Source organism: Botryllus schlosseri, chromosome 5, assembly GCF_051294905.1.
Source record: "Botryllus schlosseri isolate E-star chromosome 5, Bs_hap1, whole genome shotgun sequence".
In the NCBI taxonomy this organism is placed as follows: Eukaryota; Metazoa; Chordata; class Ascidiacea; order Stolidobranchia; family Styelidae; genus Botryllus; species Botryllus schlosseri.
Genome location: NC_137240.1, coordinates 13,303,698 through 13,330,351, shown reverse-complemented (window position 1 = coordinate 13,330,351; position 26,654 = coordinate 13,303,698). Strand labels below are relative to the sequence as shown.

Genomic DNA, 26,654 nt, shown 5'->3' with positions numbered 1-26,654 from the left:
TATCGCAACTCCGTCGCCAAAGCATCTCGATGGTGCAGGCGAGAAAGAATATCATATCTCTCTCTATGGTAGAATGAAAGGCGCATGTTATGCTATAAAACTCCTTCACTGAACCGTAGAAGCTCATGGAGACTGAGGTCAATCACGCAGAACAGTTGTTGCTGTAAATCGCGGTACGCATAGCTAAATAGACCACTGTGATTCTATTAATATTTTCATCATTTCAAAACATCACAAGACTGCGATACTATGAAAAGGTAGGAAGGTGTCGAAGCAACTTGGAGTATCCTTTAAGATCCACCTTAGCCTAGGCGAAGTAAAGAAGAGGCATGCAGCATGCAGGCAGGTAATAGGTTTTCACAAACAGCGAAGAGAGCATGGAGACGGTTTACTGTTTAATTAGGCTATCGGAACGATCATGCAGTCTATCTAGAGTTCTAGATTTTCCTGCAAACTGTGGTTGAAATTCATTCTCATTTTGTTTTGCGAAGTATCCTACTAGCTCACTAAGTATAGATGTGTTAATGCAGTCACGGGTGTACGTCATTCATTGAATTGAACAATGGATCCCGAAGCTGGCGGTTCATCACCATCGAAGACTCCAATTTCTTCCTTGCAGGTAAGCTAACAATAATTCAATCTCCAATGAAACTGACTCGAAGCCTTGGCCTATCTATGCCGCGCCAGCCAACGAAACACCTTGAAGTTGGAGATGGCAGTGGTTGAGCTCGTTACGTACTGGTATTGACACAGGGAGAACTGCTGCCATATTTTAGACCTATGTATAAAATTATGTGATGCATCCACCACTCAGTCATACAAGCACAACTAGCTTTAGCCTAAATAGTAATTCAGGCCAAGGGCCAACTGCAAATATGAATTAGTCTTGATCTGCAATCATGGGATGTTTGATTCTACAGGAGATATGTCAAAGAATTGGAAAAACTCCACAGTATGATTTGATGGCACAGGAAGGCCGTGCCCATCAGCCACAATTTGTATTCCGATGTACGGTGGGAGATGTAGTTTGTCGAGGTCAAGGGGGAAGCAAGAAATCGGCGAAACATAACTCCGCAGAAGCCGTCCTAAGTGTGCTTCGAGCAGAGTTATCATCATCTGAAGGTATAATCTTACGTTGCAAGTGGACACTAAGTAAGAAGAAGTGTACGAGATGGTGAGGCCATCTGGCTCACAAAGACCTCGCATGTATGGACTGCCGAAAGTTCATAAGAGCAACGCACCGCTTCGCCCGATATTATCGATGGTCGGCTCTGCGCAACATTGTTTGGCCAAATGGCTGAATACGGTAATCGAACCTGTGCGTAAACTCTACTCTTCAAATTGCGTTATTGATTCATTCACCTTCGTTGACAACATCAGAAACTTTGATATAAATACCTCGAACTCATTCCTTAGCTCCTTCGATATCACCAGTCTCTTTACTAATGTCCCCTTGAGCGAAACATTCAATATCTGTGCCGATGCGCTGTATAATAATAGTTCATTACATCCACCTCCTTTTCCGCGTAATGTCTTCATTGAGCTACTTGAAACTGCCACCCGTTCGGTTGAATTTAGCTTCAACAACAACATGTATCTCCAAATAGATGGTTTGGCAATGGGGTCACCCCTTGGGCCTAGCTTGGCAAATATATTTGTTGGTTTCCAAGAAAGCAAACTTTTCTTAAATGTAATCAAACCGCGCATGTATGTTAGATATGTTGATGACACATTCGCAATTTTCGACAGTGAAGACGATTGCAATGTTTTCTTAGCCTCTCTAAACAACTTGCAAGAGTCGCTAAACTTCACCATTGAAAAAGAGTCTGACGGCTCACTCGCCTTTCTCGACGTATTGGTGGAAAAGAGCAACCTCGGTTTCATTACTTCAGTATATAGGAAACCAACGTTTACCGGTCACTATATTCGCTGGGACTCATTTTGCCCTAAACGACGGAAATTAAATTTGATTTCGTCATTAGTTCACTGTGCGCTAATGATATGCTCTGATGTTTGGCTCGTGGCGGAAATTGATAAAATCAAATCCATGTTGATTGACAATGGATATCCAGACTACGTAATTGAATCTGCCATCACAAAGAAAATGTCGCAATTCAAACAGCCGCGAATTCATGGACCAGACAAATGCCCTGTATACATACATCTCCCTTGGCTTGGGTCAGTGTCAGTCGGCTTTTCTAATCAAATCCGGTCATCAGTGCAATCGTGCTATTTTATGCTAAATACCGGAGTGGTGTTCATGACTAGGCCGCTCATGCCTCAAACTCGCAAGGATGTGCTCCCTGCTTTACAAACAAGTAATATTGTATATAAATTCCAATGCCACTGTGATAGTCGGTATGTGGGTCGCACATCTTTGCGGTTGGCTGAACGAGTGAACCAACATGTGCCTTAATCGATTAGGTCAGTGAACAAGCCTATCGATCGATCTGCACTTGTTCGTCGGTGTAAGGAAGCCGTTGACTCTGCTTCCTATAACCAGGTCTCAGCGTTCAACTCTGCAATTGGTCAACATTTAATGAACTACCCGGTGTGTGCCAGTCATTACAATGACAGTATGTTCTCTGTGATTGCTAAATGCAGATCTGCCTTCCATCTGTCTGTCTTGGAGTCAACCATAATAAAATTGACCAATCCGGATTTATGTCGACAGAAAGAGTTTCTATATAATCTCAAAATTTCCCATTAATATATACCGCTATTTGTTTGTGTGTTGTCCTCCGTGTATTATAGCATAATTTGATTTTCTCTCGTCTCTTGTTATGACTACCGGAACAGCTGACTTTGTCTAGCGTTAATTTTTTATTATTGTATTATTACGTCATACTTTGCCTTTTTGGTTTTCGTTTGAATCTCTCTCTGTATGCTTATTATTGTGCCGTTAACTCTCGATAAGGGGCACACGAAAAGTCTTCGAGTTAATAAATTCTTTACTGCAATGAATGTAGTTGTGAAAGCAATACTCAAGTTTAGTACCGCCAACCATATTTTCAAGTAAGTAAGGTGTGTAAGCAACCAAGGTGTGAAAGTAACATAATTTTGCACTGTTGTAAATTGCCGTGGCAACCATGAAAAATGTCTGATTTTTCCCCAAATTGTCTTTCACCACAGTCGCTTGGGAAGAATAACCGACAGTTGAATATACAATTTGTCACAACTACATCTTTACAAGTATTCAGTAATTGAACCAATTATTGCGTCTACACTTATGTTCATAACCAGCTGTGTAGGCCTATATAGTTCTAGAAAATTCATTTGCCAATAGCCTATATACTGCTGGTAAATCCATTCCCTGTATAATAATATATTTGCGCATTCAGTTCTGCCCGAGGAAGTACCAGTGCCCGAGCCCGTACCGGTTAAATTACCTCCTGTCCAGGAATCGGACAGTACAAACCCTGTCGGAATGCTGCAGGTATGTTACGATAATCTGTAATTTTGCCGCTTCTGTGCCAAATGAAGTGTCTTTTTGCAGGAGCTAGTTGTAGCGCGTGGGTGGCGTCTGCCTACATACACTTTGTATGGCGAGTCTGGTCCTGCACACAAGAAAGAATTTATAATGTGCTGTGCCGTCGAGTCCTACAAGGAATTTGGTGAGTGCTTGGTTGAAAGATTTCTCTCATTACAATATTTTATAGAGTCCAGCTAGTATGTTGGGTCTGATTGATTTGTTGGGATTGTGAGAATGGAGACGCAATACCTTTTGGCTGTGATGTAGGATACACAAATGTGCGTTGGTATCTAGGGCAGTGGTTCCCAACCTTTTTTGACTCATCGCCCCCTTCTCAGGCTCGACACAAATTTTCGCCCCCCCATCCCCAATATTTACGGTTCCGAAAAAACGGACATGCATACAGGAAATATATTCACCTAACTCTGATCGCTGGTGAATTGACTAAAATAAAGGTCATTTTTTCTTAGTAGGTGCTAGGAAAACCCCTTTCCGATCTACTTTCCGATGAGTTGACCTTTTTTTTTGACAACTTTCATGTCATATGCAGAATAAGCCGTCTTCACGTGCATTTTTTAGCCGTTTTAGTTAAATATACCGCAGCTCACTGGACATTCTAACATTTTCGCCCCCTTTGGTATTTTTGCTCCTTTGTTTCTTAAAATTGTCCACTGGGGGGCGATATTGCCCATGTTGGGAACTACTGATCTAGGATGTCGGACGGTGGTCCTTGGATTCAATGTAGAGCCCCCATTGTCATAGTTGCTGTGAGTATAACATGGATGATAAACTGCATTCAGTGATTGGAACTTTGTAACATTTTACACTCTTGTACTTGTTAGTTGTTAGTACTTCCGTTTCAACAGGTAATGGCACCGCCAAGAAACACGCAAAACGTAACGCAGCTCTGAAAATGTACTCCAAAATTCAATCACTGCCACCAGACGAAGAACCATTACTCGACCTTGAAAATGTGAGTAGACTTGTTGTTGTCTACAGTGAGTTGTTGTTAAGATGCTAACGATAGTGCGATTTTCGGCACAGAAAGGAAAACAGGTGTCGTTTGATATCCTGTTCGACTGCGAAGGCGAAAAGATTGAGGAGATTCCGAACTACGACAAGGCGGGCGACTTGCCTGGCGATCCTTGCGATGATCTTCAAAAGATTGCGGAAAAGGCAAATTTTTCTGTCGAGTATCACGATATCGGTATGTCGGCTTCCTAGTTTCAAATAAATGCAATGTTTTTGGATATTTTTTTTGACTTGCTACCGTGCATTAGCTTTTGAATGCATCTTTTAAAGCATTCCTACTTTATCAGATTAAAGTTACAGAAAAACCTTTGATTACCTCTGATGGTGTTGGTAACGAAGTACCTCTACATTTTTCTATTAGGCCTACTCAAGTAAATCCCAACTACTTGTACTACTTAAGTGGTTTTAGGCCACTTCCACTTCTACTCAACAGTTTTAAAGCACTTACATTTTGGAATTTGTGAAGGAGTGTATAAGTCTTGGATAAGTTTGCATCACTTAATCCGAGCGCGAAACTGTCTTAATGACCATGCTAAATAGACCCTGTATCATGGTACCTTGATATATTTCAAGAAATTTCACCCCTTCGTGGTGTCATTAGCCGTGTCATCTTGCAATCTGAAAGTACCAACAGCCACTTGGCTACTAAAAGTATGCAACATCTTTACTGAATCTACAGATCAAAACTACATCTTTTCCACTTCTCAAGGCATTTAATTTGCTAGGTATACTCAGATTAGTTTTGACATGTCTTACAAATCGCTACTTTACTGGTAGAAATTTATGCCTTTAACTCGGCTGGCACCCGAGCGGCTCGGTAATATGTCCGTTTTGCTCAAGTGCGCTGCCTCGATTTGCATTTACAATTCCTATAAAATTATTAATGTATGAGATAGGTTATACACCGAAACCTTTCGATTAACAGTTTAAGATTTGCAAATCAAAAAGAATAGAGCCATACTAGAAATAGTTTATAGCTTGTATTTTAAATCATTCCTTTACATTTCGCGCAATACTCGATAGAAGTTGCAGTAAAAATTAACATGAAACATAGGAAAAGTTGCACAATAAAATTCCTCGAAACAGCTTAAAACATCATAGTACATAGATTCTGAGTATCTAGGAAGCTGTTGGAAGCTGTAAAAAAACTTGCCCTAGTTATTTTGCTTCACGAGTTTCTATATTCAAATCGCTAATTCAATTTTGTAGAAGGGATTTTATACAAGTAACTGCATGACTTTTGCCGAGTGAGTTCTTTCACAAATTCTGGTAGATATACCGCACGTAAGCATGAGAAACTTGAGATTACGTCTGTTTGTAGTACTATTTGTTATCAGGTCACTGGACGATATTTGTAATTATATAGGTCATTCGCTCTTCTTGAAACAGCTTATTTTGATTAGAGGTCGACCGATATTGATTTTCACAGGCCGATACCGATATTTCGACACTCACAAGGCCGATAACCGATATCATAGGCCGATATTAATATGGAAGGAGCAGAGAACAATTTCGACAAAAATATTATTTATTAGGCAAGATGGCACTTGTTCATGCCACAGAAAGCTGAACAACAAACGAGAAAACTGAAATTGAAAAGAATTATTGCTTAATTGTGAACATTCCTTGAGATTTGGGATAACCCGAAAATCAAAACATGATACAGGATTGCAGATCAGTCCAGAAAATTAAGATTGTAATGCAGGAAGCAAAGTTTCTCTTCATGCTCACCAAATTAAACTCGTCCTACAATGGTAAATCTGTCATATATTATCCGTTGCGTCGTCAAGTTCTTGAGATTGGGAACACGGGGCATTGAAGATTGAATTTCCAATATTTTCAATTTTTTTAAAATATAAAATATCGGCCTCGATAATCGGCCATCTCGATAATCGGTCGACCTTTAATTTTAATACATCACGAACTTGTCATCTGTTATTGGAAACTGCTTGACCCTGCCTTACTGTTAGTATAAATGCAAAAATTTGCAGTACCGGTAGCACTTCTGCTGGTTGATATCGGTGGCAACTTTGATTTCCTTTGGCCTCTCTGCATCGTACTTTCGTTTTACAGGCACGGCGACTCTGGACGGGGAATTTCAGTGCCTTCTTCTCTTGTCGACGCAGCCGGCGTTGTGCGCACACGGCGTAGGTTCCGAAGTGGAGAAGTGTCGATCGTCCGCTGCCGCCCACGCCATCACGATGTTGAAAGTGTTTGCGGCGTGAGGGGTGACAAGTGAAGGCTGTCGTGATAGTTAGGACAAGCGATATGCTGCGGTTCCGTGGGCGGACTAGGGAATATGGAGGACGTGACTGGTTTGGTTGATGCCGAGGCATGGATACTTTGCGTATGTGTGCCAATGGGGTAGCCTGTGCCGAGGCTTAACTATGCGTATTTGTGCCTTCCATAAGACTGCAAAATCAGGCCTGCGACTGTCGCCAAAATGGGTTTGGCTACCTGGTGATATATTGTGTTTCGTAACTTGCGGTCTGTGGCGATGCTCGCAGCATGCTCTAGTCGTTTTTTGCAGACATGCCATTGTTTGAGACATGTTTCAGATACTGATGCATAACGGACTGTCGAAGTCATGGTTCGCCCCGTTGTGCGAAGAAAGTATTATAACCCGCGATGATGAGGTTTGTTGGTTAAATACTCGGCAGGAGTAATCGGTAATCATTCACCAATAAAATGCACGAGTGTTCGTTTTTTTAGTGCCAGGTCGAATACGTGGGCACCGGGCAGGTAACCACCAGTTAGCAAACCCATTATTATATTCATTACAAGCGACCTCTAGAGCGCGGGATGGTGGCAGTAGAGAGAAATGAATAGCTGTCTGGAAGTCTGCGACAACTGTTATGATCGCACTATAGAGTACTCTAAAATCGCACACATCTCATGAGCGGGTATCGTATATGCCCGGAAGCGGGTGTAAAAATATCCCGAAGTGCAATTCCAAGCGAATGATAAGGTAAACATAGGGGTCATTTGCCTTCATACCAGGTTGGCTTTATCGAAATCATCATCATCATTGGTTTATTAGCAATTTTATCAGTTCAATACACCACAAAAAATGCGATACAATGAATAGACAGGAAGATGTCGAAGCGACTTGGATTTGTCTATGGAATCAGACACCCACCTTGGCCTAGGCGATGTAAAGAGGAGGCATGCACACTGAATGAAATTAAAGAGGACAGGATTGAAAAAGAAAGCGAGAATAGGGCGGCATGTCATGGGAAGCGAGATCGATACGTCAGTCGTGATCCGGTAATCTTGAGGATGGACTGTATTTATTTGATAGTAATTGCTTGTATTTCGTCTTGAATGTGGACATGCTCGTCGACTGTCGGATGGCCGGCGGGATGTTCCACACATCAGGTCCGAAACGCGGTCAGTAACGAAGTCCTATTTTTCGGAGTACTTGACTTAAATATAGTTTTTGGGTAGGCCTAGCCTATGTTTTTCAGTCGTGTAGGTAATACAGTACCGCAGTAGCTGAATATATTTGAGTAATGTGCACCTAATTGTAGTGTCACTTTGCAATAGCGCGAGGATACATATTGTAATTTGGAAAGTAACCGACGCCGACGCTGACAGCATGCGATCTCTCAACGGAATCTACTTTTTCAAACTACTTGGTCACGTAATTTTCAGATCTTCGTTTTCTACTTCTACTTGAAGTAGTAATTTGACTTGTCTTGAGAGCTGCAGTCCCAGTCCGGGTCGGTCCAAAGACTTGATAGGTAAAACTGGTAGACATATCTTGGCTGGCTTTTTCCCTGCTTGCCGCTCAGCGTTTCCGGGATAGCATGGAGGAGTGATATGGAACACTTTTATAGACAGCCTTACATGGTTATACCTGCACTGCATCTTTGCTACCCTGCGGTGTATGCAATGCACATTGATCATGCACATCATGCGCTCATGTGGACTGGACGAGTGGACAGGACACCCCGTGGACACGAACAACAGTATTCCCATTTTCTCTAAAAGCGACATCTGCTGGTCAATGGATCATGTGAAATCCCCATTAACAGTTTGAAAGGCCATCACTCATCAGGTGGCTACCTATACATTCGTATAGCAATAATATTGGGAGTTCTTCCAAAACAGATTATAAAATTGCGTCATTGGATTTTCCCTTCACGCCATTGGCCCTGGCCGAGGCGAGATAGCATATATAGTTCAGTTTCAAACAATAATAACCAGGCTATATTCCACCTCTGTCCGTGGACTTGTCCACCAGTGCTGTTTTCCTGCTTTATCGTTCAAGAATCAGAAATATTTGGATATTGCGGCACCATCTTTAATACTGATTACTGTCAACTGTGAAGTATATAAGCACTAAGTACGGTAGGCCTAATGGACCGTTAATGCACACTACACATCACAGCAGTTTGATTGCATTGGCGCTATTGTCTGCTGTATCAGTTTCCAACATAGACACACTGCGTATAGATTGCCAAGGATTGTGAACGCGAATTGTTTACTTTTCTATAAACATGGAAGGTAATAGCCTATAAGAATAAGAGAGTACGTACAAAAGTATCGCAAACCAACTCTTAAATTCATCGCATGACAGCAATACATACAACTGTCATAATAGCCAATACAAATACGAATGATAACTAAATATATATACTAAAGTAGTCTTTGGACATTGGCTATCGCACAGTCTGTAACCGACAGTCGGGGACAGTCCACGCTTTTTACTCAGCAGAGTCGTACCCGATAATTAATTAGCTAGATATGGAATTAATTTTTCGAATTATGGAGACACTAATAAGTAAATTGACGAGGAGAGTGGGGTACGAAGTTGCGCTTGTCGATTGAGATCCTGCAATACAAACACAGATTTAGCTGTCAGAAAACCATGGAACCTAAATTAAAGCGCGTAACAACTCCTACCATTGCAATCAGCAATACGTGGCGCATTATCGCAAGCGCAACGGCAATAATATTCCTTCCCTGACGTTCCGGTAAGGTAAGCAGAATAGACGCTGTCAGTCTAAGAAAAAATGTCCGTTAGCTCCATAGTTTTTACTTAAGAACAAGTAGAGGCTATATTATCTCAGTATGCAGCAGTTTCTGTTCACTATGACATAATAATTGAAATACAGATATCAAGGCTTGTGTCAAATAATTCACAGGGTGTCGGTCATCACATTAATTAGGTCACCATCAATACATCTGACTGCGACTGAAATTGTCTGTGGTAGGTGAAAAAAAATCGTCTTCCGATCGTGCCATAGGCAGAGCTTCAACTAGCGTATATATCATCCTCTTTGTGCAGTCTAATTGCCACTTCTCGTGGATCTTATCCCGACTGCCTTCTTTAATTGAAACAATTAGCAAGGGTATCTTCGGCATGTTTTTAATACTCACATTTTCGTTTTCAAGAAAGCAACTATCATTGCAATTGCAGAACGACGCGGAGTTGTATGGTTTCAAATAGATCTAAAAAACAGATAGCAGTATATTGGTATCACTCAATACCGGTCATTATTAGAGATCGTGGAACTAAATACCTCTGCGTTTTCACATTACTCAAGTAAGTTTTGCAAACTGGCACGACTTACTCAAGTGGGTACGTTTTAAGACTAACTACTTTTGAAACTTTAGTTTTTGAACGGTAGGGAAATGGTATATATATAATTTTCAAGCGTGAAATTGTCGTAAAAACCGCGTTAAATAGTCCATGTACAACGGTGTATCAATAATCAATACATAGCCGATTCGAATTTATCACCTATCGAGTCGCTGCGATACATATTGTGATTTCAAGAGTAGGCACATCCGTTTAACTCAGTGGTTCTTAACCTTTTTCTCTCCAGCGCCCCTTTCGAAAATTATCGTGCTCCAGCGCCCCCCCAACTCATATTGTAAGGACTGTTATAAAGACAATGGGTAAGAGGGAGGGTCGTAACAGCACTTCATCAGTCCCCTAAAGAAACGATGAAATTGCGCACCCATAGCGTGATGAACCAAACTTCTGAGGACTACGCCCCAAGAACCCCGTCGCGTGATTTCGATGGTCAGCATAGTTAACTCGTTACAATTAGGCTAACTCGTTACATGTTGTTATTTCCCCTTTTCCGTTATACAGTCAAATGACATTGAAACGCATAAACGCATTAAACTGAAGTAAGCACACGATTCAGAATTTTTCATTTCTTCAGCGGCAGATAATTTTCTCTGATTGATATCATTTATCCTGTGGGGCAGATCGCGACGAAATGTAAATTCGGCACGAGCGATTTAAGCACCTGTGGACAATTAGACTTATACATGGAAGTTTACGGTCAACATTAAGGGCAATCCTCTTCGGCTCAGATTTCTCGCTGACGATCTTTTTAACGCACTTCTTGGAGTCCCATATTGACCAAAACTTCCTAGTTCTTCGTGCATCGTTGCGTGGTAAAGGCCGACGCCGAAAATGCCTATTTCTATTTTCTATAATTATGCGTAATCTTCCGTGGGGGAGTCGTCAAAACATGACGCGTGATTTATGTTCATTCACATAAATAATTTAGGGCACCCTTCGAGCTCACCGATTGCGGGTTTGGGTTGCAGCAGTTTCTGTCCTAATAAGAGGCCAAAGTCCAGTCGGTCTTTTCGGACTTTGGTATTGGAAATGTTTCGCGCTTTAATCGCGCTCGAGAACCATTTGACTATGACAAACATAATAATTGTGTGTGGTATTCAGGGCCAAATCAAGGTTGTAATGACAACAATCGGGTACAGTCTCATACCCCGTGGTTCGAACCATCCCGAATTCATTTCTGCAATTGGCAATACGGGGAAATTAACGGTATTGGATTAATGGTATAAGTAAGTCAACTGAGAAAGGGATGCATATATCGGCTCACATTCAATGTATTACTGTTCCAAGTTATAATTTTAACATGGATATATCCCATAAAAAGTAACTCATATTATATAACGTTCATCTGAGGTTGTGAACCACAACACTAGATAGTATCCTCCTTTATGATAAGATGAAGAAATATTCTGACGATTTAATTTTGCAGCTCTCAAATACGAGTATGTTTAGCTATTAATTTCGTGTACAAAGCTTCAAAACCTACTTTAAGTACAAGGGGCTCTCGCTCTTAAAAGTGGTATAGGCTACAGTGCCTCCTTCTTCGATTTTCACACGCTGTGCGTTTCGGGATATAATACCTAATTCGAAACATTTTGTTGAAAATAACTCTAGCAAGCGTGACGGCAGTGTTTTAACGGGAAATTGGCGATCTAAAAGTACGCTCAATTCGTTTTACATGAATTATAATAACCCACTACATTTATGAAAACAAATGTAGCAAACATTGTCGCGTAGCGCGACCGAATAATTATGGATTTGACATGTTTTGTGGAATGATAATTTACTCTGACTACTCATTAGGGATATGTCCTACTACCACATCATCTGTTGCGAAGCAATTTTTCTTCAGCGCCCCCATATCACCCCCCTGAGCCCAGCGCCTCCCATATCGCCCCCCTGAGCCCAGCGCCCCCATATCGCCCCCTGAGCGTTTTCACCCCTTCAAAATCGCCAGCGCCCCTTGGGGGCGCTGGAGGCAAGGTTAAGAACCACTGGTTTAACTGCTAACATCTGCGATCCGTTGGATACTTTGACCACCATTGGTCGTTATATACGAAGTTTTCAACTTACCGAAATGGCTTCATCCAAAAATTGTTGTACTTTCAGACGTTGCTCGTTCGTGAAGATAGGAAGAGGGTTATCAAGAAGTCTGAAAATAGCGATTAAAATTTATATCACCGATATGTAGCTATGTACTACGGGAACAATATAAGTCTCTTCCGCGATGTATACAGACGCAAATGATGTTTTGGATATGCTTGATACAAAGTAGGGTTTCATTTAAAACAAACAGTGTTTTAAAACACTTTGTTTAAAATATGTTTTGAACAGGCCTTTAGTTGTATTTTTTCAAGTTGTAAAATTATGCCTAAATTGTGCAAATACTTTCCAAAAAACATCTTGTATGAGCCTACGGACAATTACCACCCGATATAGTCGACGTATATCGATATGAGATGGTCGGAACCCTCAAAATAGTCAGTTCAACATTAATAAATAGTACAGATATTTCGTCAAAGGAGCTATATTTTCGATTGACAATATACTATGACATCACAATCGAATATTCGTGACGCCATGGTTTCAAAAAACACAATAAAACATGTTTTAAATTAGCGCCTTGTTTTAAGCATGTTTTTTAAATTGATTTTTACTGCAAATGCAGCCCTAATACAAACGTTATTTACCGAATTATAATTTGCAAGTGAGCTATCACGCCGGTTTTGTATCTGATCGTTCTGACCGTACATTACATCCATTGGCGAATTAACACAAGAGAAATTGATGCTGCTTCCAAAAGATGTAATTTTAATCAGATAAAAATCGGAAAAACAACTTTGACCGAAAAGAGGGAAAACCTATCCGTGTAAAAGGATTTCCCGGGTGATAGGCTATTTTTGGGTTTTTATATATTTAAGTTATGAATATATTATTAAAACCTATATCGAAAAAATAGAATATATTATAACTAAAATAAGATAAAATATAATGTATTACAAAATGATATAAACAAGAAATAATATAATAATCAATTTAGTCTTCTTAGTCAAGCGATCAAGGTTTGGTTGGCTCAGGTAAAACTTATGGGCACAATGACGGCTATAACAATGAATCATAAAATTGAAACAAACTTGGAGATTCTTGTAAGTTCAAAATCATGAAGCAACAAAGTGGGAGTCTCTGCAACGGTTTCAGCCCATGCTTGCCAATTGGCGCTGCTCAAGGTGTCTCGTAGCTTTGCTGTTGTTGAAACAGAACCTCCCATGACGGTGACATCGGTTTTGACTGCATTTTCAGCGATGTTCACTGAAATAAACACGTTGGTAAAGCTGGAGAAGTACCAGAAACGTCCTATAAAATCCATGTCTCAAACTCGCGTTCTTGTTCCAATCCATATCCGGTAGCATTTCAAATTAGAGACTAATTCTACGATAGAGTCATTTCATTTAAACTGCTCTGTAGACTACGCCTAATCTAAGTCCATGCAGGCTAATGCTCTAGTCCAGGGGTGGCCAACCTTTTCGGCCAAAGGGCCACATTGCATTGGTGGACAATCGCGCGGGCCACTAACCGCGCCAAGCGCGATTTTCTTTCAAAATTCATAGGTCAATATTATCGTTACTTGAGCATATTGCGGGTCTGCTGTATATTGCTGGGCTCAGTTTGCAAGAACTGGACTGTTCGGCGCCTCGACGGTCTTTCTGCGAGCGCAAACGCAAGGTCGCATGTTGGGAGACACTTTTTCTCGTGATTGCGATTATAATCAGACTTAATCTGGTACATTAGGCGTTCTTTCATTTTCAAGAGGGGGGTACCAATATTAAAAGCAAGGAATCGAGTGACAACATATTGCGGAAAGCGTCCATAAAACTTTTACTTTTGATAAATCTACCGCAGAATATTCTGCTTTATTGCAATGTACGAAGATCTACCAAAATTTGAATGGTCTGTGGATCTGCCAATGCGCCGAAACTGATATTTTAGTCGTCATATCCCAAGTGTTGCGGCCAGCAGAGCCAGACTAATCAAATTTTTGGTTGGCAATGCAGGATCACAATCTGGGCAATCCATTTTTGGGAATATTACTAATTTCTAAACCTTCCTCGCGGGCCACTCAAAACCTTCTCGCGGACCACATGTGGCCCGCGGGCCATGGGTTGGCCGGCCCTGCTCTAGTCGGTGTGACGTTGAAACATTCTGGCGCGTATCATACAATCAATAGATGAAGATAAGTACAAAGGATACATTTAACTGCAATCGGTAATAACTGATTGTTTAATCATGAAGTTCTGTAGAGAAATTAACATGTGGTAAACCATATACATCATTAATGTACTATGGCAATCCCTACACTGCACACGTGAATGGTCAAATAACAGCACATGATATCTGTTCAATATTTCCCCGCTATTCGAAGAGATCAAGCTACACAGGAATTGCTGATGATATAGTGGAATTTGCAATCCAGACTAAGTCGTATACAATATATATGTATTGTATTATCATTTTTACCTCCTGTAGAAGTCGTAGAAGCTCCCAGGATGCACGATGATGGAATTTCGTAAGTGGGATTGAGTATGTTGTTTACGCTTTGTCGGTCGCAGAAGGCTAATTTTTCCAGCCACTCTGTGCGAGTTAATGCTAGGGTTTGTTCCAATTCGCTATCAATCCAGCAGCTGTTAAAAGTGAATTTCACATCGTTTACACGATGACGATAAGCATGAGCTAAAATATTACCGATCATAGAGATTAACAGAAGTATATTGTCCTCCAAGTACACCCGATGAGAAATAATGCGTTCCAAAATCTCGCAAGAAGGCAAGATAGCGGTCGTAACTAAAATTATCCCGAGGCAGTCCGTAAAGTCGCCCAAGGAATGAATTCGAGGCTTCCAAGTTTCGCGGGGATCTCAATTCCACCTATATATTTTTCCCGTCATTCCTACATGTAAGTCTTGACGAAAAAGGTATTATAAATAGACATAGCTACCTTGAAAACGCTGACCCTGTTCGTGGTTGTAACTGCCACGTACCGATTTTGCGTATCTATATTTGCTAACGAAAACGACTTGGTTTTCTCAGATTGAGTCAGGCCCATCGCACTGTCGTCATTATTAAGGTATCCTCCAAAAGCATAATCAAGTGCCAACATATTTTCGCTCAACTTCAAATATTCTGCCGCCGTGGAGACGATCTGAAAGGTAACAATGTGTTATTATATTACATGCACCCGCAGCCAATATATCTAATTATGGGAGCATACCTCTCCGGGAGCTTCGTCGACGGAAAACAGCTGTGTCAGGGAATTGATGTTGTTTGGTAATCGGTAGTAATAATCGTCCAGTCCATGTTTTAGAACTCTCCTGCACGATCCGTGCGGGCCCATAGATAAGACGTCACCTTTGCGAGTCCCTGTGTTCAAAATCAAATGCTATAGTAATGTGGAGTTTATGGTTGCGCCTTCAGCATGAGAGACTGCGGTCCAGCCTCGGCTGTGGTGCACCTCATCAGAGGCTTTTCTGAGTTCGCGCGTTGGTCTTCTTTACGAAAAAGTTCAGTGAAAGATACGAATAAGGACAAATAAAAAGAAGTGAGGAAGATAGCGTCATAAAAGAGACAGCCAAGAGATCAAGATCAAACATTTAATACTATATAACAATGCCAGAAGGCCAAGATGGAAAGTAGATTGATAAACCTCGCTTGGTCGTTTTAATGTCCTCGTTTTCTACATGGCATTGCATGTCGTAAGCGGATAAGAGGAACGGAATCGCGTACTAGATTACGAAAAATTAGATGTTAAATTGCACAGAGAGGCTATGCTTTATAAGTGTATACTTGTTACTGAAGGACTGACAAAATGTGGTTTCCAAGCGCAGCCTGAGGATTGCAGAGTTGCGAATGCCAATATGGTATCATGTTTACTCCAGAGCCTTACGGAGCCATGCCAGCTATCGTAGCATCAGAGTGGGGCATGTACCGGAACCGGACCGGACATCTGGCCGGATTTCTTCAATTTTTGCCGGAACCGAACCCATCTCGATTCATATTTTTCTGATTCAGCCGGAGTTGGATCGGAGCCGGATTCGTATTCATGTGATAAGATTAGAATAGCTGTTGTGGGCTTGTGGCTATCGATTGACATTGAGCATGACTGTTGTAAATATCAGTCACACGCAAGTAGGCAATAGTCGCCAGTACAAATCTTTGTTCAATACTAACCTGTGACTTTTTATTGTCATGTTTCTTTTGTTGCAATATTCAATATTAAACCTGAACACGTACTGTATGATCTACTGCTTTTGTTGTTTTCTACAAATAGGTACTTGTAGATCAGGGTTTCTCAACCTCCTTTGTATAACGGGCCGCATTTTTACAAATAAAGACGCTGCGGGCCGCGGAATATTATTATCATGCATTTGTGGGCTACTATTAATTTTAGGCTACTATATAGCCTATTTACCAGTCGTATACTGGCATTTAGTACATTTTCATGCATTCTAAAGCATTAATGGACAGCGTTCGTAAGTTTACATTGGCTGTCTTTTTGGTGTGAATATGTATCTTCCAGCGGCGCAAGTAAATCCCCATACGGAGCCTGCATTGCATTCGTTTCTAAGTAGTATTGCTTTTACAACTACATTCATTGCAGTAAAGAATTTATCAACTCGAAGACTTTTCGTGTGCCCCTTATCGAGAGTTAACGGCACAATAATAAGCAAACAGAGAGAGAGAGATTCAAACAAAAACCAAATTGGCAAAGTATGACGTATTAATACAATAATAAAAAAATTAACGCTAGGCAAAGTCAGCTGTACCGGTAGTCATAACAAGAGACGAGAGAAAATCAAATTTATTATTGTATTATTGGCAGCGTCTGTAACGTCGCTGCCAATTTTAACAATGCCCGACATGTGGATTGCTGGGCTTGCCACCAAGCTAGCTTCGTTTTTTCTAAGATCAGGCGATATGTGAAACTCCAGAAGGAACATGCGTAGGCTAGTATCATTTCAAGCTTCGACGCTTCGGTACGACAACTGTTCTTTGACAAATATGACACATCGATTTTCCATTTATATCCGGGAAAGCAAATTCATTGCTGGACGCAGAGTTACAAACCCAGCTTTCGACGTTCTCGTTTCTAGTACTTGTTTCTGCTCAAACCATTCACGGTGGGTGAAACACTTTTTAAAAGTGTTCTACGCAGCGGGATTCTTTTGAAGCAAAGTACAACCGAATCCGATTCAAAACAATAACAATCTAAACTTCAGCATAGGCCTATATCAAGAAACCAGAACACATCAAAGAATGAGTAATCAAACGAAACAGACAGTGCGATAAGAAAGCTAAGTAGCTAAATTAATATGTAACAATTCTGTGCCAGTACAGTAATTGCTTCCGTAATGAAAGATGTCGCGGGCCGCAAAATAAACGTCTGCGGGCCGCGGGTTCAGAACACCTAAGATTTATTGTCGGAGTTTTCCGGATCGGATCTCGGTCATTTCAAGAATCCGGCCTACAAGTCGGATCGGAATCGTACCAGAGAATTGAAGATACAGGATTGGGGTCGAAACAGAGAACCAGCCGCGTTGATACTCGCTATTTGAAAGAATCGCTATTCTGAATGCCTCGATTACTATTACGGCACTCAGTGTCTATACACTCGCTATTATTGGGCAAAAGACAGCGTGATAAAATCCTCACCGGTTAGAATGTCGAATCCTGACGCTAAATTTTCCAATCCTGGAATCCCCAGAAAATATCGATCAGATTTGGAGGGTGTGGCGCTAGCGCTGGTCGTTACAGGAACTCCACAAATAAATTCACCCTAAAAATGAGAACGAGAAGATTCGGTTATCGATCAGTTCAATCACATTCGAACTGACAATCTATCAGTAGTGCATATAATAACACTGATATCGTAGGGTCAATACTGTCGTTTTTTTCAAAGCCGACAAGCCGACTGTGTAAATATTTTCAAAAGACCGTGCTGTAGCGTGAGCATGAGGCCCACTACACTAGAAATTGCGAACTTATATGATCTGCAGCCATATGGAAACTCTCCTTGTATATGTTCCCCTTCTGCGGCCTTGGTCACTAACGTAGATATCTTGAAGACAAACCTTGAGAAGTTGCGACTGGGTCGGCTAAATACTTCTAATTTTCACAGAATAGAATGAAGGAAAGGTCGAGTAATGGCTGCTATAGACAGTTAGTCAGCCGTGGATATGCATGGGACGCTTGTTAATAATTTTGTCACGTCAAAATATCTTTTAGATATAAGTATAACAGCAATTTTATCCCTGAAACACATAGCCGCGTTCCGCGTGACCTAATAGACTTAATATTATTCAATGTTCTGTAATCGCCGAACATGTCTGCAGCATATCGGTGCAATGTACAATGTAGATTGTAGGGTGTATAGGCCTACTGATTCATACCCGATTCGTGCAATTGTAGGATTGTCGATTAACAGACGGATACTCATCAGACGCATCTCCGCAATCATCATCTCCATTGCACTGCAAAGACGTCGGTATGCATCGCCGATTCGAACATTGATACCAATTACCCGACGTGCCGCAATCTGATGGAGACAACAAAATGAAAGCATATATTTGAGTGGGGGCAGTACGTTCTTAATTCCGTTGGGATGTATGCGCTTCTTACTTGAAGATCGATAATCTTCAATTGTTTCCACCGACGTTGAACAGGCCTGTTTTTCCACTTGATTGACGCGGTAGTTCTCACAGTTTCCTATGGTGCCATTGTCAGCAGGCTCCAGTGTAATAAACTTCTCCTGAAATTCAAGATGTTAATTTATGCATCGAATATAGTGATACAGTGGCCACGTATAGCACCGATATGGGACAACGTCGGTTACCTCAAATATATTCACATTGCGTCAAAATATTTCTTGGATACAATAACGAAATTATTTCTTTTATGCACTTAAGTAACCGGAGGTGGTCATTAACTAAGTATCTTTACCTCCTCAGAGTACTCAAGTATATGTTTTGCCTCCTTGCAATACATATACTCAATAGATTATGAGTTCACACTACACATCTTCTGAGACAAAGCTATCTACGTTTTACACCAGTGGCTCCCAACTTGGGCGCTATCGCCCCCACAGTGGGCGATTTTGAGAAGCAAGGGGGCAAAAAAATATCAAAGGGGCGATATGGACGGCCGAGAATGTTTATTAACACGTCCAAAAATGGACGCGAAGACGGCTTAGTCTGCATAGGACGCCAAAGAGAGGTCAACTCAACGGAAAGCAGACGCGGAAACGGGTTTTCCGAGAACCTATCACCTCGGAAAAATGGCCATTTTTTAGCAAAGTCACCAGCGATCAGATTTAGGTGAATAAATTTCCTCTTTTTCAGATTCGTAAGTATGGGGGCGAAAATTTGTGTTGAGATTGATAACGGGCGGTGAGTCGAAAAAGGTTGGGAACTACTGTTTCACACTTTCGTAAAGTGGAAAGTAGCTTGGGATATGCTTGCATCATTATTATGAGTGAAATTATTATAAGAACATATCGAAATAGCCCCGGTATCACGGTATACAAAAACCTATTAGAAAAAATGTACCTAGGATTTGTAATGTTATTACGGTAGTCATATTGCGTAATTTGACTACCTCTGATTCCTATTGACATGGTTGTCCCGTTGTCGGGACAAGTCCTCCACTAATGAGTGATGTCAGAATATATACCGCAACATTATTTTTGGTGTTTTAATATTGATGGTGTGTCGACATCTACGGTCATTCTACATCAACCCGATAATAATCCTTATATTGTGTCTATGTTGCCGACTTATAACATGTCCCACTTTCGTTCGTTCGTAAGCTCTCGTAACCCACCGAACAGGTGATTTAATCTAACCTGCCACAGGGTTCCGGAAGCAAGATCTTCGAAGCATACTCCGAAATCGTCTGGGACAGTAGCCGTGCAATTCCCTGCGAAGAATTCGGTAGAGACAAACATTACTCATTTGCAACACTTCTGATCCGCATATATAAGCCAAATATAGTTACAAACAAAATACAACGAAGTGGTGTATTTTCCAGTATACTAAACAATATGTGCTTGGTGGGATTTGATAACGCATTTTCGACAGAAGACTGAAGACAGCATCTATATAACATAAAGAGGTAGTGCTGACAGGTCATCCATGTAATTTGGAAGAGTTGTAATAAAGTCATTACATTCCTTTTTACATGTTGATTATTGTGGTGTCAGTTAGAGTTATGCATGCATGAAAGAAAGGTAATCTGTTTTAATAATTATCCATGCGTTGCTAAATAATATGCAAAAAACACGTAAGATAAATATCCATCATGCATGCATTGCACACTTGCACAGCTCTACCTTTGCGGCTGGATAATATTTGAAATACAACTCACGTTTGGCCGCTGCAAGCGACGTCAAGTTCACTGGAATTACAGAAGAGATTTAACATCTTTGATACATTTAATTGTAAACAATAATACGCAACACGTACCGAATGCAACCGCGCTGAAGAAAAGAAGTATCCTTGATTCCACCTGAAAATACAATTATGTCATGATGCGATTTTAAGCCGTCAATTTGACGAGATGGCCTGTTTTTGTACCATGGAAATGTTAAGCGGTTATGCGGGTTTGTGGCTTGGCGACGTTATGGATCTTTGATTGCATTTCAAATTCAGGGGCCGCTGTCTGGGTTCGATAAAACGTCATCAGCTTATTCTTATGGATTTTACTTGAACATCTAAATCTGCTGTTTATTATGACGATATCGACATGGTACTGGTAAGAAAGTTATAGATTCCAAACTGTTTTTGGGACTATAGTTAGAATACATAAAGAATACAACTTTACAGTAAGCAGGCAATACGTTTCAAATTGTGGTGACAGGTAGGACTGGGCAAAGCAAAGAAAGATCTTACAATTTCAGTGCTTGAAAAAATCCTATCTCACTACTCCACTCGTACCATTATAATTAATAATCGATTCAGATCCGTGTAATCCACCCGAATCATTGGGACCAGCTCTGGTGGACTGGGTAGCGATGTACTATGTGTCACCGCTGCAATGCCAAAAGGTATAGCGCAGGGGCGGGTGAATTCTCCGGTCGGCGGACCGGATATGGGAAAATGAAGTACTTGGCGGGCCGGATAACAGAATCTATACATTAATCGCGTATTTATCCACCTATACAAGGAATAAATCGTATTTAATGTAAACTTTAAGTTTAAAGCATAGAGACCAAAACAGTATTTAATGAATTTAGTGACAAGAGCTGTTGAAGTCAACCAGACATCTGTGGTCGGTCAGAGTTGTCAACAAGTTCTTTGAACTCTAGCTGCATGTAGTATGTATAAACCCCTAGTAAAGATTGTACGATGTACGTGAACAACAGTTATATTGGAACGCAGCCTTGTCGAAAATGTTTGCTCGTGAATGTATTGTATGTAGATCGGAACGGAGCAAGTATATGGTGCCATGACAACATAAAATTTGTTAATACTTTCAGATTAGAATTTGACTTCAAGGATAGAAACTTTCGGCGGGCCACTCAAAATCCCCTTCTATGTTGCCCATTCTTGGTAGTGGCTTAGCAGGCTCGACTCCGACCTTGGTCGACCACATAATCGCTGCCTAATTATATGAGGTTTGACCATAGCTTCATCATCGCCATCATATCAGTTCAAGCACCAAACGCTAAAAGGACTCCGGCCCATATGCTATAAGTCGGCAGGCGAGGAAACACAATTAAGAATATCGCCCTGGTATAAAGTGATCGTTGATGTCATAACACTATCAATGCCATACCACCACCAACAACAATCTTACTAGTTACCCTTAAGCTGAGACGAATTCTTGTTCGCTAATATGGGATATGGAGCATATGATTATTAAACTACTGTTTTGACTACGAACTCGGAAGAACTATCGCTTGGGCGTTGAAGGTTGCGTATTGAGTAAATCCGTATTCTAATGGCATCGCGCGCCGCCCATCTGAAGACTTGGCCGACAGGAAATGAAAACATAACTAAATATGCCAATATAAAACGAGTTTAAATTGCTTCGATAAAATTATTCTAATGGCTTTAATCATCAGATCATTAGCTACAACCAATGATTAGCGTTCGCTGGAATTACAAGTCAAAGCTAACATTATGTCATAGACTACGCAGTTACATCGGATACCTGCTTCTAGTACTCTAGACGTTGCATCTTGCCACACGCCAGGATTTTGAATACTGAATCAGACAGACACCACAGTTTTGTTAGTAATTTTCGCTTATGTAGCTCAAAAGTCGCATAGGGTACATAGTTCGGTATGTGTAAAACGTTGTGTTGTGTACACAGTACACACGTTGCACGCCATCTCTCTATATATTGTTTCAGTAAATTCCCCGGATTGCGATTCGAACGGCCGTCATTTTCTCTCGATTCTTGGTGCTCGATGGCTTGGATAAGGTCAAGCAAAATATATATAATTCAAATGCGATTCGTGGGAAATGAATGATATTGATACAATTCTCTCTGTTGTTTGGTTTGTGAACTTCAAACAGGCGCGCTGTTTCACAACATGTTAGGATATATAAATTATGCTCTATACACATGCAGAGCACGAGTTATCTTAAATCCATGGAAAATTTCTTCGGTAGTAGAGCGCAGTGGTTCACAAAATATATGATTTGTTACGCTATCAAGGCTGCGCCATACTCGACGACTAACCAGTCCATTCGATATGATAGTAATATCCATTGCTACGCCTATATAACATTACGTAACAAAATTGTAAGCCGTTATTGTGCCTGGATAAACATCAATACTAAGAATTACCGAACTTTGGTTGCTTCATTTCTCCCCCCTTGGCTATTATTCTGAAAGAGTTCATAAAAGATTTGGCGAGGGCTCGTAGCATACTCGAATGGGAACGTGACTCGATACCTACGTTAATTATTTTACAAACTCTTGAGACGAAAAAAATCTGCGTAGGTCGCTGTTGCAAGCTATCCTTCAGCTATTTTCAAAGGTTGATATATTGATATATTTCACCCTATGGTTCCACCTACGTGATCCATATTTTTAGTTTTAATTCCTGAATATGCAAACTAATGATATGGCGAACCACTAAACGTTCTGGATCGCGTGAACACGAACTGTTATCTAAGGTTCTCTGTGAACACGGACGTGAATACGAGCTTATCTCATCACATCAGGTAACGTCACAATGTTAATTCCATGTAAATTTGTCATTTACGCCTTTAAGGCATAAGTTAAAAACTCCGGCAAAATGGATACTCGACTCGGAATCGGGCCTATGTTGTACACCAGTAATCTATAGTTATGTATGAGATATGCAGTCAGATGTGTATGTGATAGATTTTCCTTTTTGGGATTCCTCGGAGGACCGCAGGGTGTTGTATAATGTTTCGCCAGGTTAGAAATGATTAAACCCCACTGCATTGGTGCATTCGGCTATTTGTCTTGTTGCGAAAACACCTACCTAAGTGTTGGAGGTTTATTTAGGCTCCTCCTCACCATCTAATCCGTGTAAGCCAGGAGTGGGCAAACTACGGCCCGCGGGCCGCATGCGGCCCGCAACACCGTTTTGTGCGGCCCGCGGAAGCCTCAAGAAACGTTGTAAAAATATTGACAACTAAACATCAAATTTCTGCGGGTACTTGATTGAACTTTTTCTTAATATATTTCAACATGATAATGATAAGTTATATTCTTACCATAGATATTTTTTTAAATTTCATTGATGGCACGATAGTCCTACCTCGATGCCTATGCATTTTGAAAGTTTTCAATTGCTAAGCATCACAGAAAGTGAAACGTAAATGACTTAATTCGGAACACGGGTGTGATTTTAGATTGGCCACATGAGCATTGAGCAAGTTTAGTACTTTTAGTTCTGTAATTAAATTACCGATTACCGAGTTCGTTAGATATATTCGTTTATGCATGTCTGGAGAATTATTTTTATTTACAGTATGTATATTGTATACATTGTAGAAGCTTGATTTAAGGTAACATGGTGATGATGCTTTCAGAATTGTGTGCCCTGGATTTAAACCAAAACAACAACCAGCAAATCTATGAACAGATCCCTGATCACAGACTCAAAATTACATCCAGAATCGGGACAACCGACTTCCATCCCTCATTTTGACAATGGGGACGACCAGCTTACAAATTCTCTTCAATGCTTCTGGCGCGTGAATACGTTATCCTCAAATCAATCATTGGTTTGTTTTAAATATACAAATACATATGTATTATTTACATGTCGTCGGTCACTATATAATCAAATACCAATATTGAATTTTGGCTAAGTATCCAACTTTTATATAGTGCGGCCCGCGAATGGATGCAAATGTCGAATGCTGCCCGCGAGCTAAAAAGTTTGCCCACGCCTGGTGTAAGCGGTGTTTTACAAAGCCTGGTAGTGGGCCGTGCTACAAGTCGGCAGCTACAGAATATAAATGAAGAAAATTGGCCGGGTGTAAATGACCGATTGACTATAGTTGAATAGAGTGACGTGTCAAGTGACATTATCAAAATTCAGTGTAATCTGTATCGTCACGAGGTTCCTGTTAGTTTTGTGTTGAATTTACTTTGGTAAAGTTGAAACCCAAGGAATTTTTATCAGTGGTGTTATGAGTACGGGAAATCACTGTTACTTCTGAAAAAATGTCAAAGGGCAGAACCTTCTAAGGTTCGGTTGCGAACTATCGAGGTTCACGTTCGCATGCCGAATACGGCCGCGAATCGAACGCTCGCACAATCCCCAATGTAAAGGTCACGCCCGTGTCACGCTGGTAGCTATGGGTTGCATTTACAATAAAAATCAATTTAAACAAGCCTGTTCAAAATAAGGCCTTATTTCAAACATGTTTTTTTTAGCCACGAGGTCACGAATATTTAATTGTGACGTTGACATCGGATTGACATTGGCAATGGAAAATGTATAGGGTAAATATGACTCCTTCGACGAAAAGGCCTTCCAATATTTGTCATAAACAGACCAAAATTTCTTTAATTATAGGACTACATCGCTACGGTCGGCGGTCGTCATCATCAGATCACCCATTTCGTACCAACGATCTATATTTACGTGCAAAAGCTGTTGAACCGACGACTATTCCGAGGGTTCCAGCCACTCGACACCTTTTTTAAAAGGGGATCTGTTTAAAACAGGGTTTGAAACATGTTTTAAACAATGTGTTTTAAAACACCGTCTGTTTTAAATGCAACCCCACATGTAGCATTCTTAGGACGGATATCCGTGGACTACCAACATGGTGCAATATCAAACCTAATCGCCCCGAGTGGTCGCGGGAGAGAGGGAGGCGATGTTCTATCAAAGAAGTAGGCCTAGTTCTTATTGCCAAAGTTAAGTGTTTCATGTTTTCAAGCGAAATAATTTGTATGCATTGTGCCAGGGAGCATGCAATTTTCTTTTATCGCTTGCTGACATCGCCGATTGCTACAGTATAGGTTGGGATCGTTCTACAGAAAGGATTAATTCCACTTGACCGTGTCCTTGTACTGGAAAAGAGATACCGTCGATGCAAAACAGATCAGCGACAAGTGATTCTTTCTATATTGCCGAACTTGTACCAAAAGTGGCACAGTGATAAAAATCGCAAAGAAAACGTTGATTTGTTGATTAAAAAGTATGACATTTGCACATAGAGTTTGCATAATATAATGGGCGTGCTATCGCAACGCTGTAACGCATTGCCTCGACCAATGACCATACAGATGGACTCGTAATTCTCCGTTCATGATGATATTAATTCACAAGAGCAGTGAAGATAAAAACTTCCTTATAGAACCATTCCCATGAATATACCCACCGTAGCCCAATTGTTACACCGATCATATTATTTGTGGAAAATAATATTTGGTCTTCTTATACGGTTACTGGTTAATGTTGAGGGAGGAAGAGAGGGGGTTGTTTTCACTTAATCTGCCACCCCTTTACGCCGTATACTCCAAGGCCCTGCTTATATTGCCTACTGGGATGTCTTTGAAGTATATGGGTGCAAAAAACGGATCGAACAATGCAGTTGTTGCGCGATCAAATTAAAAAAAGAGTATTTACCATTTCCTTGGAAATAATTTTGCTCTGACGCTTCCGTAGATCTTGGTACGTTGTCTTCAGTATTTAACCTAATCTGCTAATTAAATCCCCGCTTTAGATATTTATTGTCCAACACTCATACGTTCCAATCAATTTTATGTCGCTACCCCTGACTCGAGTATAGTTTAATGTACGTGAAATCAGATATATACACACAAATATACCAAGTCATAGACGGGACAATCGCAATTCACCTGAACAGTATACAAGCTTTCAATCGCAACTAAGACATGGTGTAAATGACTACATCGTCATTGGTAAATGTTTTACGCTCAACAAATAAAACAATGTTGTCGCAATGACGCGACTATGTGGCATTAATTTTCTAAACAGCCCGACAAATGCGAATTTCGAAGTGAGGAGATGCCCCGTTTGTTGACCCACTAAATT

General features: G+C 40.7%; 2 protein-coding genes across 2 annotated transcripts; one reads left to right on the top strand and one right to left on the bottom strand.

Moving 5' to 3' along the window:
• Positions 1-279: 279 nt before the first annotated feature.
• LOC145439075 (RISC-loading complex subunit TARBP2-like) lies at positions 280-7,205 on the top strand. Its single transcript, XM_080316542.1, has 7 exons — positions 280-619; positions 921-1,122; positions 3,342-3,436; positions 3,497-3,614; positions 4,339-4,445; positions 4,517-4,679; positions 6,578-7,205. The coding sequence occupies exons 1-7, from the start codon at positions 563-565 to the stop codon at positions 6,727-6,729; spliced, it is 894 nt and encodes a 297-aa protein (XP_080172668.1). The 5' UTR covers positions 280-562; the 3' UTR covers positions 6,730-7,205.
• A 1,583-nt stretch (positions 7,206-8,788) lies between these two features.
• Positions 8,789-26,424, bottom strand: LOC145439074 (complement component C6-like). Its single transcript, XM_080316540.1, has 16 exons — positions 26,226-26,424; positions 20,617-20,659; positions 20,519-20,548; positions 19,998-20,071; positions 18,776-18,905; positions 18,547-18,692; positions 17,810-17,933; positions 15,372-15,520; positions 15,099-15,302; positions 14,847-15,028; positions 14,622-14,785; positions 13,241-13,415; positions 12,180-12,258; positions 9,890-9,961; positions 9,413-9,512; positions 8,789-9,341 (listed from the first exon to the last, which is right to left on the bottom strand). The coding sequence occupies exons 1-16, from the start codon at positions 26,226-26,228 to the stop codon at positions 9,244-9,246; spliced, it is 1,773 nt and encodes a 590-aa protein (XP_080172666.1). The 5' UTR covers positions 26,229-26,424; the 3' UTR covers positions 8,789-9,243.
• Positions 26,425-26,654: the final 230 nt, after the last annotated feature.